Below are 12,976 nucleotides of genomic sequence, written 5' to 3'. Positions count from 1 at the left end.
GAACTATTTCGCTCATATCCCGTCGGTTCTGGTGGCCGTCGAGCTACAAGGACATTAAGGAGTATGTGTTAGCCTGCTCCATCTGTGCTCGTAATAAACCATCCCATCAACTTCCGGCTGGTCAGCTCCAACCGCTTCCTACCCCTAAACGACCCTGGTCTCACGTTGCTCTGGATTTTGTTACAGGACTACCCGTCTCGGGGGGTATGTCCACCATCCTCACAGTTATTGACCGGTTCTCCAAGGCTTGCCATCTGATCTCTTTAAAGAAACTCCCCTCTGCCTTTCAGACGGCTCAGCTCCTGGTCAGGCACGTTTTTCGACTACATGGCATCCCGCAGGAGATACTGTCTGACCGGGGACCTCAATTCGTAGCGCGGGTATGGAAACATTTTTGTGCAGCTTTGGGGGCTAAGGTTTCCTTGTCCTCTGGTTATCATCCACAGAGTAATGGCCAAACTGAACGCATGAACCAGGAGCTGGAAGCTATGCTCAGATGCCTCACATCGACCAACCCCACCGACTGGAACAAGTACCTTTCGTGGGTCGAGTATGCTCACAATTCTCACGTCTCCTCCGCTACTGGTCTCTCCCCTTTTGAAATCTCATTAGGTTACCAACCTCCGTTGTTTCCTTCAGATGAGAAGGTCATTGCTGTCACCTCAGTACAACACCACATCCGCCGCTGCAGGGCCATCTGGAAGACTGCGGTGTCCGCCCTTAATCGTACCCTGGAACAGAACCGCCGGTTTGCTGACCGCAGACGGAAACCTGCACCTGTCTATACTCCCGGTCAACAGGTTTGGCTCTCGACCAAGGATATACCGCTGAAATCTATGTCTAAGAAGCTGTCCCCCCGCTTTATTGGGCCATACAAAGTCGAATCGGTTATCAGTCCATCAGCGGTCCGTCTGCAGCTACCCTCTTCACTCAGAGTTCATCCTACCTTTCATGTTTCCCAAATCAAGCCCGTTGTTTCCAGTTCCTTGCACCCGCCACCAGAACCCCCTCCGCCCGCCCGAGAGTTTGAAGGGGGCCCCGTTTACTCTGTCCGCCAGATTGTCGATTCCTGTAGGCGGGGTAGGGGTTGGCAGTATTTAGTGGATTGGGAGGGTTATGGGCCTGAGCACCGTCAATGGGTTCCCACCTCTTATATTGTTGACCCGTCTCTGATTTCGGACTACCGTTCCTCTCTCCCTTCTGGGTCTGCTGGACCGCCAGGTGGCGGTCATTGAGGGGGGGGTACTGTTAGGATCTGGGGAAGGCTGGTTGGGGGGGTCTCTAGTTTCTCCACCAGGGGGCATCCTGGGACCTTCCGGAGGGCGTGAACCTGGAGCGGCACACCTGCTGCCACTTACCATTGTTTGGAGGGGTTTATCAGGATGGAGCCGCCGACACTCCAGTGCCAGAGTGTTAGCCTGTGATGGTACTATCATTGTTGCTCACCTCCGACCACCTATTCTCCAAGTAACCTCCTCTTGTGCCTGCCTTTCCTAGATTGTTTCCGTGAAGCCCTGAGTACCTCCGAACTTCTACGAACCGGATCCCTTCCGGCACCTGTCAGAGATCTCCCTCCATCCACCTGTCCGCCCTCTAGAGAAACTCACGCCCTCGTTCCAGCTTGCAGCTCCGGATCCTAGCGGTTCATCTCTCCGTGCCCTGACGAGCTCACCGGCAAAAATCCTGAACCACACAGACGAGCACCAGTTCCGGACCACCTTTGTACATACCTGTTTGCACAGTATTTAATAAATCACCTTTACCGCTACCCGTCTCCAGAGTGTGTTCTGCGCATGTGGGTTCGAAAGATTGACCTCAACATGACAAGAACCTGTTTGCATCAGATCTACATTATTCATGACAAACTGCCCCTGACGGAGAGTGACATCGTTCCACCATGTTCTTACTGAGACAATCAGTGAGAACTGAGACAAGCAGTGAGAACTGAGACAATCAGTGAGAACTGAGACAATCAGTCTCAGTCAGTCTTGATTGACAAGATGTTTCACATTTTTTTCACGCTGCATTTTTAAGTTTAAGTTTAAGGGTCTTGTCTCAGTTTGAGGTTTTGTGCCAGCTCAGATTGGAATTGTGAGGAAGATGCTGATCCAAAGTAACAATCATAATAAGGATGCAAAGATAAATTCGTCAGACGGTATCTTGGCAACGATTTTCTGAATTTTGGGTGGTGGGCTGATACTTGCATGACAAATTGATCTACTGCGCTGATCCGCAAAGGTCTGGAAATGAGCCACTGTCCGCTTATTCTTTGACATGAGCCGGCCAAAAAAGTCGCGTCTGAACGTACGCGGGTAATAGTCACCCCACTGTAGCTGACTCAGCAACTTTGTCGCTGCCTTTTCGCAACTTTTCAGGCAAATATTTTGGTATCTGCCAAAATCGGAATCAACAGATCAGGCTTTTTTAAAAGACTGGTTAACAGCCAGAAATCTGGAATCGGTGAACTCCTTAATCTTTAGCGATGTAACTGTTGTCTCACTATAGAAAAGTATGTGATGACTCGGGCACATTGAAAACTGATTTCATTAAAACCCACCTTTAAACTCAGTTGGAGTCAGTGTTAATAAATTAGAAAAAGACTGGTCAAAATGAGACACTAGGGGACATTTTCAAAGCCAAGACCAAAAAGAACTCAATCTCCCATTGCACATTTGCAACAAACATCTTAAGGATGTAAGAAACCTTTGGGTAAATATGGGCTGGTGAGACAAATGTGGAACTTTTTTTGATGGTTTGTTACATCTGGACATCTGCGTGGACCTGGATAACTTCTTGTTGGTGCAGTTTTTGGAATGGCCTACTCAAGGTCCAGACATAAAACTGATTGACCCTAAGTAGTCTGTGCTAGAAAACCATCTGCTGTGGCAAATTCAAAACAACTCTGCAAGGACTGGGCCAAGATTTCTCCCATTGTGATGTAATCAATCAATCAATCAATCAATCAATCAAATGTTATTTGTATAGCACATTTCAGCAGCAAGGCATTTCAAAGTGCTTTCCATCATATCAACACAGAAACACAATGCAACATAGAATCAATAATCAAAACAGCATTAAGTCAAGTTCCATCAATAAATTGGTAATTGATTACATTTCAAATACAATCCTAAACAGGTGGGTTTTTAGTCTAGATTTAAAGGAAGTCAGTTTTTCAGCTGTTTTACAGTTTTCTGGAAGTTTGTTCCAAATTTGTGGTGCATAGATGCTGAAAGCTACTTCTCCTCGTTTGGTTCTGGTTCTGGGGATGCAGAGCAGAACCAGAACCGGAAGACCTGAGAGGTTCTGGAAGGTTGATACAATAACAGCAGATCTTTAATGTATTGTGGTGCTAAGCCGTTCACTGATTTATAAACTAACAACAGTATTTTAAAGTCTATTCTTTGAGCTACAGGGAGCCAGTGGAGAGACTTTAAAACTGGTGTTATGTGCTCTATCTTCCTGGTTTTAGTGAGAACGCCAGCAGCAGCATTCTGGATCAGCTGCAGCTGTTTGATTGATTTGTTGGACAGACCTGTGAAGACGCTGTTGCAATAATCAATACGACTGAAGATGAACGCATGGATGAGTTTCTCTAGATCTGGCTGAGACATTAGTCCTTTAATCCTGGAAATGTTCTTCAGGTGATAGAAGGCCGACTTTGTAACTGTCTTTATGTGGCTCTGGAGGTTCAGGTCAGAGTCCATCACTGCTCCCAGGTTTCGGGCCTGATCGCTGGTTTTCAGTTGTAATAACTGAAGCTGTGCATTGACTCTAGATCTATAACTCTAGATCGTTCCTCTTTAGGTCCAAAAATAATAACTTCAGTTTTGTTTCTGTTCAGCTGGAGAAAGTTTTGGCACATCCACACATTTATCTGTTCTAAGCATCTGTTCAGTGATTGGATGGGTTCTGAGTCACCTGGTGACATCGTAATAAAGAGCTGTGTATCATCAGTAATCACCAGTTATTACAAATACTTGACTGCTGCCAGGTGTAGCACCACTAGTTTGTAGCATTCACTGTTTTTTCTACATTTATTTGGCAAAATTTTTCCTCAATAACTGAAATCACAACTTGAAACTCGCATCATCTTTGTCCTGATAGCGGCACATGTTTGAACAGAAACAGATCAAATTTAAAGATAGCGAAAAATAGTTGGGGGGGGGTTTTGTCAACGGGGGTCACAAGTTGTCCAAAAACCCCGACTTAGTAACATGCGAGTTACGGTGAAAATATTAACTTAAAGCAAGTGTGAAATGTTTTCATGCTCAGTAGTAAAAGTGCAGAAACTCCCAGTTCAGCTCCAGAGTCTCCGCACAGATGATTCGGCGCTTTCTTTATCCTCTCATCGCTACCTGCTGTAACCTCCAACACATCAGCCTCCCACTCACAGACAGATGACATGCAGCGACAGTCGATGACCTCCTGCCTCCCCCTCAGGCACCAACTGCAGCTTAAAATCAATAACACCAGATGAAAACAATAATTGGGATTCCTTATGCGCTACGCTTCCTTTTATTAGCATTCTGGCTCTAAATTAATTTCTCTGAAGAAAAAAATCTACATTTTGACGCACATTTGCAGTGAATTATACATCAGAACCGCCTCAGTTCACGTTCAGCGTGTGGTTCTGATGGGCGGCTACCTCCTGTACGTCACGAGTCGCCGGTTCTCCATTTGTATTCTGCTCGTCTTTACATTTTTTGGCAGAGGTCTATAAGCTATCTTTACACTGAGCCTCAAACAGCCAGTGGATCCCAGCCAGGCTTGACATTTAGAGTCTTTCCAGTTCACAGGATGCCCTCTGGGGGGAAATATCAGAGCAGACAGCCATGACGAGACACTTAGTTTGCTTCATCTCACCGAGGGTACGCACAGTGTCTCAGAGATTTATGATTTTGAGTGTAAATTACTGTTCAAATCAAAAAAGAAAAAAAAAAGCAAACAGGGGGAACGAATAGCAAACCTCCAGCAAAAACGCAGATTTGTCCTATTTCATGTGTGGAAATCCCACTAAGGCAACTGTAAACACATTTACCTCAGCGATGTGATGCGTGTGCAGCACGAGGTTACCGTAGCAATCCGGAAAGGATGAGAAAAATAAACTGTGCGTTCTGGACGCACAACTTGACACGAAGTTTAAAGACGGAGCTTTTGCAAAAACTATTCACACCAGGAGAAGTTCCACATGTCTCAGGTTGTTTTATTGGGGGTTTTCATGTGAAAGCGTTTTACATTTTTGAAAAAGATCGCTAAAAGTCTGGCCTACTTTCATATTCACTCGAGTGTTCGCTCATTAATGTTATGTTACAAAACCTGCGGAAGATTAATTACAACACACAGTATTGCACGATTTAGGCGACTACTAAAAATAGGATTTTATTCAAGGATATGCAAACAGATTCACGTCACACTTTTCTGATTTATATTTGTAAAGTTATTTGTTCTTCTTACAGTTGCTGATTGGTCACATGAAATGGTAATAAAAAACACATTGAAGTTTATTATAATAATATTGATGGGGATATTAATATTTTTACAGGTTGTTGTTCTGACAAACATTCTCCACACGAGCAACATTTTTTATGCAAAAATGTTTCTATCACTTTCAATTTAAATCGCCTTTTGGCATGTGGATACTGTAATGTTGCGTTTTAATATTACATGACCTTGCATATGAGTCTACTGTATGCCTACCCTGCAACTATAATTTCCATGAATCATGAATTAAGTAAATAAATCAGTGGATAAGAGTTATATGGGATATGATTGTTGTAATCGATGCTACGTGCTGCACTGAGCTGGGTCAACATCAATATGTTTCATCTACTGTATACTGTGGGATAGATTATTCTGTGTGTTAATCTATACATTGCAAACACACTCATTAAGAAGTAGTGCTTCAGTAAAATCTTCAGCAAAGATATTTCAGTTTTTTGGTTTCCATAGCTGTGATCTAGTTATGCAATATGTACATATACATTATATACAGTACAGAACAAAAGTTTGGACACACCTTCTAATTCAATGGGTTTTCTTTATTTTCATGACTATTTATAAGGCAAGAAATCCCACTTATTAACCTGACAGGGCAGGTTGACCTATGAAGTGAAAACCATTTCAGGTGACGACCTCTTGAAGCTCATCAAGAAAATGCAGAGTGTGTGCAAAGCAGTAATCACAGCAAAAGGTTGCTACTTTGAAGAAACTAGAATATAAGGGGTATTTTCAGTTGTTTTACACTTTTTTGTTTAGTTCATATTTCCACATGTGTTATTCATAGTTTTGATGCCTTCAGTGTGAATCTACAATGTCAATAGTCATGAAAATAAAGGAAACTCAATGAATTAAAAGGTGTGTCCAAACTTTTGGTCACACATATATATGTATATATATATACATATACAGTATAGACCAAAAGTTTGAATTCAATGAGAAAGTGTGTCCAAACTTTTGGTTTGTACTGTATATACATATATATGTATATACAGTACATATATATATATACAGGGGTTGGACAATGAAACTGAAACACCTGCATATATATATATATATATATATATATATATATATATACTGTATATGGGTGACATACCAGAGTTCATCTATATATATATATATATATGTATACAGTACAGACCAAAAGTTTGGACACACCTTCTCATTGAATTCAATGAGAAAGTGTGTCCAAACTTTTGGACAGAATACCCTGTCAACTTTGGGAGTTTTCAGTGTGAAACTGTTTGTACTCGAAGCACACACACCGCCAGAAAAGAGCAAACACACAACTCTGCTGCCCTCCCTCTGTACACTTGACCACCGAGACACAAGCCAGCTGAGGGAGACGTGCCGACGCGATTGGCTCAGTTGGGACTTGTTTATGTGTGGCCACGCTGGCGTTAACCCAAAGGTGGATGACCCCTTTTTATTCTGTTTACACTCAAGCTGTTTTCAGTTTTATTTTATTTTTTTTGTGCTGCATTTTTTCAGACCTGCTGGAAAGGCTCATAATGCCAAACATATTGGAGCACATGTTGAGTTGTAAAATAATAATAATAATAATTCCATAGACAAAGGAAGTGGTACATTTTTACTTTACAAAGACATGGTATTCATACACAAAGACTGCTGAGGAAAATGATCAAAGCATAATTCAATTGGATTATTTGGTAAAACCTTTTTTTTTTTTTTTTTACATTTTTATGTGGGGAAAAAAATCTTTGGAAGAGATTTTCTCATTTTAACCACACATGAATAATCTTCAGCTGTACAGCAACATTCATAAACAGTACAGAGGAGAGATTAACAGATTCTTGACCAAACACTTTCTCTTCAAATGTAGATGAACAGAATTCATTGCTTGTGAAAATACAGTCCAATGCAAAACCCCAGGCAGACAATAAAATCCAGCAACGACAAGCTCATAAAATATATACAGACTCACTCTAAAACAATAATTATGTGCCTTTCATGCTTTAAACAGGATGTAAACAAAATCTCAGTTCGTCAAGACTCTCAACTCGTAACAAGAGCAATCATATTGCTGGATTTATGTACAGAAGTTCAAAAGTATTGTTCAGTGCTTGAGAAATGAAGCATCAGCACTTGGTTCTTAGGCCAGAAGAGTGACATCCCGTACGCTGGTGTCATTTTGGTCGTACTGTTCAACGCTGCACTGCACTCCAGGGCAGGATTTTATTCCAGGGCAGAGCAAGGTACGGAAGTGCCTCCTGAAGGTGTCAGACAGACAGGCGTAGAGGATGGGGTTGGCACAGCTCCATGAATACGACAGTAAGACTGCAAATTCAAAAGCCCTGACGAAGGACGGGAAGAAGCTGTTATAATGCAATGAAAGGAAGTTGAAGATGTAAAATGGGAGCCAACACATGCCAAACACTACCACCACCGCCACGACCATTTTGGTTAGCTGTTGCTCAAGCCTGCGTCCCTCGTGGTTTGGTGCAGAGGAGAGCTTCTGCCGGCACCGCAGAGAGATCAGCATAGCCGCGTAGGAGACCATCATCACCACAAAGGGTATGGCAAAACCGATGATGAAGGTGTAAGAGAGGACTCCAAGCCACAAGGCGTCCGTAGCGAAGTCCGGACTGCAAAAGCCATGATCGGCGGTGAAATGGAAGGCCATCGGGAGAATGGTGAGGAGAGAGAAGAACCACAGGGACGCTGAGACGACCTTGGCGCAGCGCGGAGTTCTCCAGCAGGCAAACCGAAGTGGCTCAGCAAGGGCCATGTAGCGGTCGATGCTCATCGCCGTGAGGCAGAAGACGCTGGTGAACTGGTTGATGCCGTCCAGGACCATGACAACTTTGCACGCCGTGTTCCCAAACACCCACTGGTTCTTAAAGTTTTGGCTTGCGATAAACGGCAGGCCGACCATGAACAGTCCGTCGGCCAAAGCCAGGTTGAATATGTACACCGTGGTGGAGGATGACATTTTGTCCAGTTTCAAAATGGCAATGACGACGAGGCAGTTCCCAGCCAGTCCCACAATGCAGACCACGAGGTAGAGGAAAGCCATGATGATGCCAAAGCCGTCGATGTTGTCCTCCAAGTATAAATGCTCCTCCAGGTACGACTGATTGTTGTCCACATAAAAAACATAAGATGCTTCCATTGTGTCTCAACTCCTTGTCTAGAGAGGTAAAGGAAACAATATAAATAACAATGAAAACTCAGTGACTGTTGCGCTTCAGCAGGGAGGGAACTACAAAAGTTTTCTTCAAGTGGATTTTCCTCTTGGAGGGAAAAAGTTCTCAGTGGGAGATAAGTAAACACCTCAAGTGGAAAATCTGAAAATCAAGCAGGTTTCTTGGTTCAGATTCTTCAACTCAGCTATTCGAATCCGGCCTGTCACACTTCCTTTGATCCACTGACAAGAAAAAGTGTTTCATCTGATAGCGGCGTGAGTTTCTTCACAAACACTCTCAGAAGCAGGGTGGGGAAGACTCGGACGCTTGCCTGAACACTCGTTTTCCTTGAGAGCCCCTTTATATCTCTTTCCCCCCCTCTCGGTGTGTGTCTGCTGCTCCATGTGTGGGAGACACTCCCATGTACCTCCCTCCTCTTGTTCATCAGCCTCCAATGACTGTGATGAACTCCGTGGCTCTCTGTCGTGGCATTTCCAAGATAAACCCTTCAAAACATCTTCCGTAGAGCTTTTGTTTTCATAACTTTTCTCTACTATCTTTTCCCATCAACATTCGTTTCTGTTTACCCTCTCTTTCCTCCATCAGTTGTGCCTTCCCGCCCTCCACCTCTGGCTCCTGCTTCTTTTCTGCCTCACAGTTCAGCGGTGGGTTACGCAATGGAACCCAAACAGATAATAACACTATATCGTTGCTCTGACCACCCACTTCTATGGCCTACGAGCTGAGCAAATCTGCAGATGGGAAGGAAAAGTCTTCTTTGCGGTTTTGTTTTTTTGACATTTGACATAGGAGGCTGCCGTATTCTCCTCTGACTCCATCCATCATCCTCATACCCTCCTACCTTATTTGTCTTGTAAGGGGAAGAAAGAATGTAAAGTTTTAGTGAGAGATGAAGTGGAGGTAAGGGAGGCAGGGCATATTAAATGCTGGATGAGGGATGGCCACACATCCTGTTATTGCGTCGACATGCATAGCCGGAATTCCCAATTTTTGCCAAACAATCCTCCAGCACACTCTTACATCATCTTTGCTTACAGCGATTCTGCATTATATCAATTCAGCACTAACATTTCTCACCATGTGGTGCCTCTCAAAGGTATTCACATCCCTTATTCACATTTTGGCAAGTCTGTTTTCCATATGTAGAGACTCAGCTTTCATTTACTCAGATTGGATGGAGAGCATCATCCAGTGGAAATGCATTTTTCTCAAGTCTTAGACTTTGACTCGTCAAACACACAATCATGTTTTCATGCACAATATTTCAATGTAGGTCCTATGCCATTATGCTAATTAGAATGGTTACACTCGATTGTATTTAGTGGGTATCAGAATTAATATTTGTACTGAAATCTGAAAACCCATGTGGGATATGCATTTCATTTTACAATTATGTGACAGGCCTACTTTAAGTTCTGTAATAGAAACATTCCATCTAATGTTTGTTGCTATTACATGACCATGTGGAAAAGTCCAGCTTGAGCAGCTCATATGAATTTCCTCACACATTTCTCAAGACTTGTCATCCGTGTCTTGTTAAACTGATTCCAATTAAGTGGAGAAAAACACCTTTGTAGTCAGCATTCGTAATTGGCTTGTTGCTTAACCTACTGACAGGAACTGACACCTCCAATTCCCAACAATGCCCTTCCCCCCGTGTAAAAGCACAACTAGAAAGATTTTGTTTTGCGGAGCTAAATTTGAAAGTTTTTCCATTGCGTCATATTTCACAACCACTATTTCACAATGGTGTTTCAGCAGACACACTGGCAGTCATGTCCACGGCACAGGGCCATTCAAAGTCCTCTGATAAGCTCCCAACTTCAAAACTCTGCAAACGTAACGTTGAGCTCGACAAGGCACGGGATGACTGTTACTGTTAGACGTGTAAAAACAATCTGATTTCCTTTGTAAAGAAAAAGGCAAAACTGATTGTGGTGTATTTATTCCCATACCAAAACGATTACACATTTTACCCCCTGCCTGGGCTGGCGGCTGTTTACTGCCCCTCTGAAAGTCCAAGCGGCTATAAACACTTCTACTCCAAAAACAACCATGGTGGCAATGATGTAAACCTTAACGAGACATGGAAAATTCAAAGGAAGGACATCATGAGAATTTCAAAACCAGCGTAGGGCTAATGAGTCTGTCTAAAACAGTTGTAGCGTGTTGTTTTCTTGCTTGGAAAAATGTTAAGTTTAACAGAAACAGAATAAGGACAAAGCAAATCAGAAGAAGAAAAATCCCATAAAATGTTACCAAAGTTGTGGGAGGGCGGAGGGTTTTCTGCAGAAGACATGTATGTAGTATGCATGGAATTAGTCGCATCATGTAAAAATTTGTTTGCCAACTATAAACAAATTCACTAAGAGTTTTGAAAAGAATCTCGCCTTTCGAGTTCCATACAAAAAACAATGCAATAAACAATCACGCATTGTCTTCCACTAATCTGAAACCGGGTTGCTAGGGTAACAGGTCCAGGAAGGAAAACAAACAATTCTCTAACTCATTCTACAAGATCCTAAGGTGTTATCAGGCAAGTTTTCTTGGTCTAATTTGGGGTCTCGTACTAGTGGGACCTCTGAAACGGAGGTTCACAATCAGAGCACCGGAACTAATGTCTATCAATGTGGAAGAGCAAAACTCTCTTTCCTCTGGATAGGAGACCGCCTTAAGGCTCCCACGGTCTTAAGAGACGAGGTCGCTATGATTGTAGCTAACATTAACTACTGATATGACCGACTGATCTGATCTGCTTAAAAGCAGTTTTCACGTGTGCAAACTAAACAGGATTATATGCAAAAATATTTTCCTAATGTTGATTTATTCAGCATAAGTTTGACCTCATAATTTGATTCGAAACTGTTTTATTAATTCCAAAATATGACATGGCCTGCTACATCATATGAAAGTCAGTCACTTAAAAATAACTCTTGCTTCTTTTCATTCAGACCTTCTGCTCAAAATACACATGACTCAGCAGCAGTTTGTCAAAGTGACTCTAATTTTAAAATGTCAACAACTAAAAGTGCTAGAGCAAATCAGGGGGTCAACCGAAGATTTCTCCCCTGGGAAACTTTAATATCACTTTTACAAGTCTGGTGGATGTCAAACTAAATTTGTGACTAAGAATTTTGTCCCTTTTTTTTAAGCCTTTGGGGACAAATCCAACGCTCCAAAGTCATTCAAAATATTCGTCAGCTGACCTAATTATCTGAGGTGACCAAACTAACACCTCAAGATCTTGGTTTTAAAGTCATGGTGGACCCTTCAATTGTTTTTTTTGTTTTTGTTGTTTTTATTAGAGGTTTAGGTTCAGTAACCACAGGGCTAAACCAACCTTTAGCAGAGCCATGTAAGTTTCTAAAAAAAGAGCTCCAATGAAAGACAGAGGCCATCTGCAGCTCACATGTAGTGATATAATTATTGAAGCAAAGCCTGAGTCACCGCTGACATAACTGTTTCATCAGATCGCTTCATGGTCAACACGCATTTAAGGAATTGCAAACTGCATTTTTCAACACTTAGCCATCCATCCATCCATCCATTTTCTGTTCACCCTTGTCCCTAATGGGGTCGGGAGGGTTGCTGGTGCCCATCTCCAGCTACGTTCCGGGCGAGAGGCGGGGTACACCCTGGACAGGTCGCCAGTCTGTCGCAGGGCAACACAGAGACATACAGGACAAACAACCATGCACACACACACTCACACCTAGGGAGAATTTAGAGAAACCAATTGACCTGACAGTCATGTTTTTGGACTGTGGGAGGAAGCCGGAGTACCCGGAGAGAACCCACGCACGCACAGGGAGAACATGCAAACTCCATGCAGAAAGACCCCGGCCGGGAATCGAACCCAGGACCTTCTTGCTGCAAGGCAACAGTGCTACCAACTGCGCCACTGTGCAGCCCCAACACTTAGCAGTCTAGAAATTCCACTTTCTAATTTCGTTGTTTGCCTTTATGGGAATCAGGTTTATTTTCAGCCCGCTTATTGCTTCTCAGAAACAATCAGCGGGGACCCGGGGAGACTAATTGGTGACAGAAGCACACAGTTCCAGTTGGGATTTGGAAATCATGGGCATTTAAAGGGGAAACTGTTTCAATTTGAAGCTTGCACGTGGTACTTCATAGTTTCAGATTTCAACATAACTTTCATGTAGGTGGATGATAAGAACAAAAACTCAAACACGGTTGAGTATCCACCTTTGACTGTAAGACTTGCGGTCTACACTCATCGGATGCTCTTGAACTTTGTTCCATTGACTTTATTATGGCGTTCAGCGTTGAATTTACCTGCCAATCTCTTC

General features: G+C 42.9%; 1 protein-coding gene and 1 long non-coding RNA gene across 2 annotated transcripts; both read right to left on the bottom strand.

Moving 5' to 3' along the window:
• Nucleotides 1-1,665: 1,665 nt before the first annotated feature.
• Nucleotides 1,666-4,994, bottom strand: LOC114151705 (uncharacterized). The gene is made up of 3 exons (XR_003596989.1): nucleotides 4,980-4,994; nucleotides 4,001-4,002; nucleotides 1,666-1,831 (listed from the first exon to the last, which is right to left on the bottom strand). It is a non-coding gene; the product is annotated as an uncharacterized LOC114151705 (long non-coding RNA).
• Nucleotides 4,995-7,076: 2,082 nt separating this feature from the next.
• On the bottom strand, nucleotides 7,077-9,196 carry LOC114151688 (somatostatin receptor type 2). The gene has a single exon (XM_028029038.1). The coding sequence runs from the start codon at nucleotides 8,630-8,632 to the stop codon at nucleotides 7,613-7,615; it is 1,020 nt and encodes a 339-aa protein (XP_027884839.1). The 5' UTR covers nucleotides 8,633-9,196; the 3' UTR covers nucleotides 7,077-7,612.
• Between the last annotated feature and the right edge of the window lie 3,780 nt (nucleotides 9,197-12,976).

The sequence above is a fragment of the Xiphophorus couchianus genome, chromosome 10, assembly GCF_001444195.1.
Source record: "Xiphophorus couchianus chromosome 10, X_couchianus-1.0, whole genome shotgun sequence".
NCBI classification, from domain to species: Eukaryota; Metazoa; Chordata; class Actinopteri; order Cyprinodontiformes; family Poeciliidae; genus Xiphophorus; species Xiphophorus couchianus.
This window is presented reverse-complemented; position numbering and strand designations above follow the sequence as displayed.

Excerpts from the sequence above, each read along its gene's own strand:
- LOC114151688 (XM_028029038.1), bottom strand. The coding sequence starts at position 8,632 with ATGGAAGCATCTTATGTTTTTTATGTGGACAACAATCAGTCGTACCTG.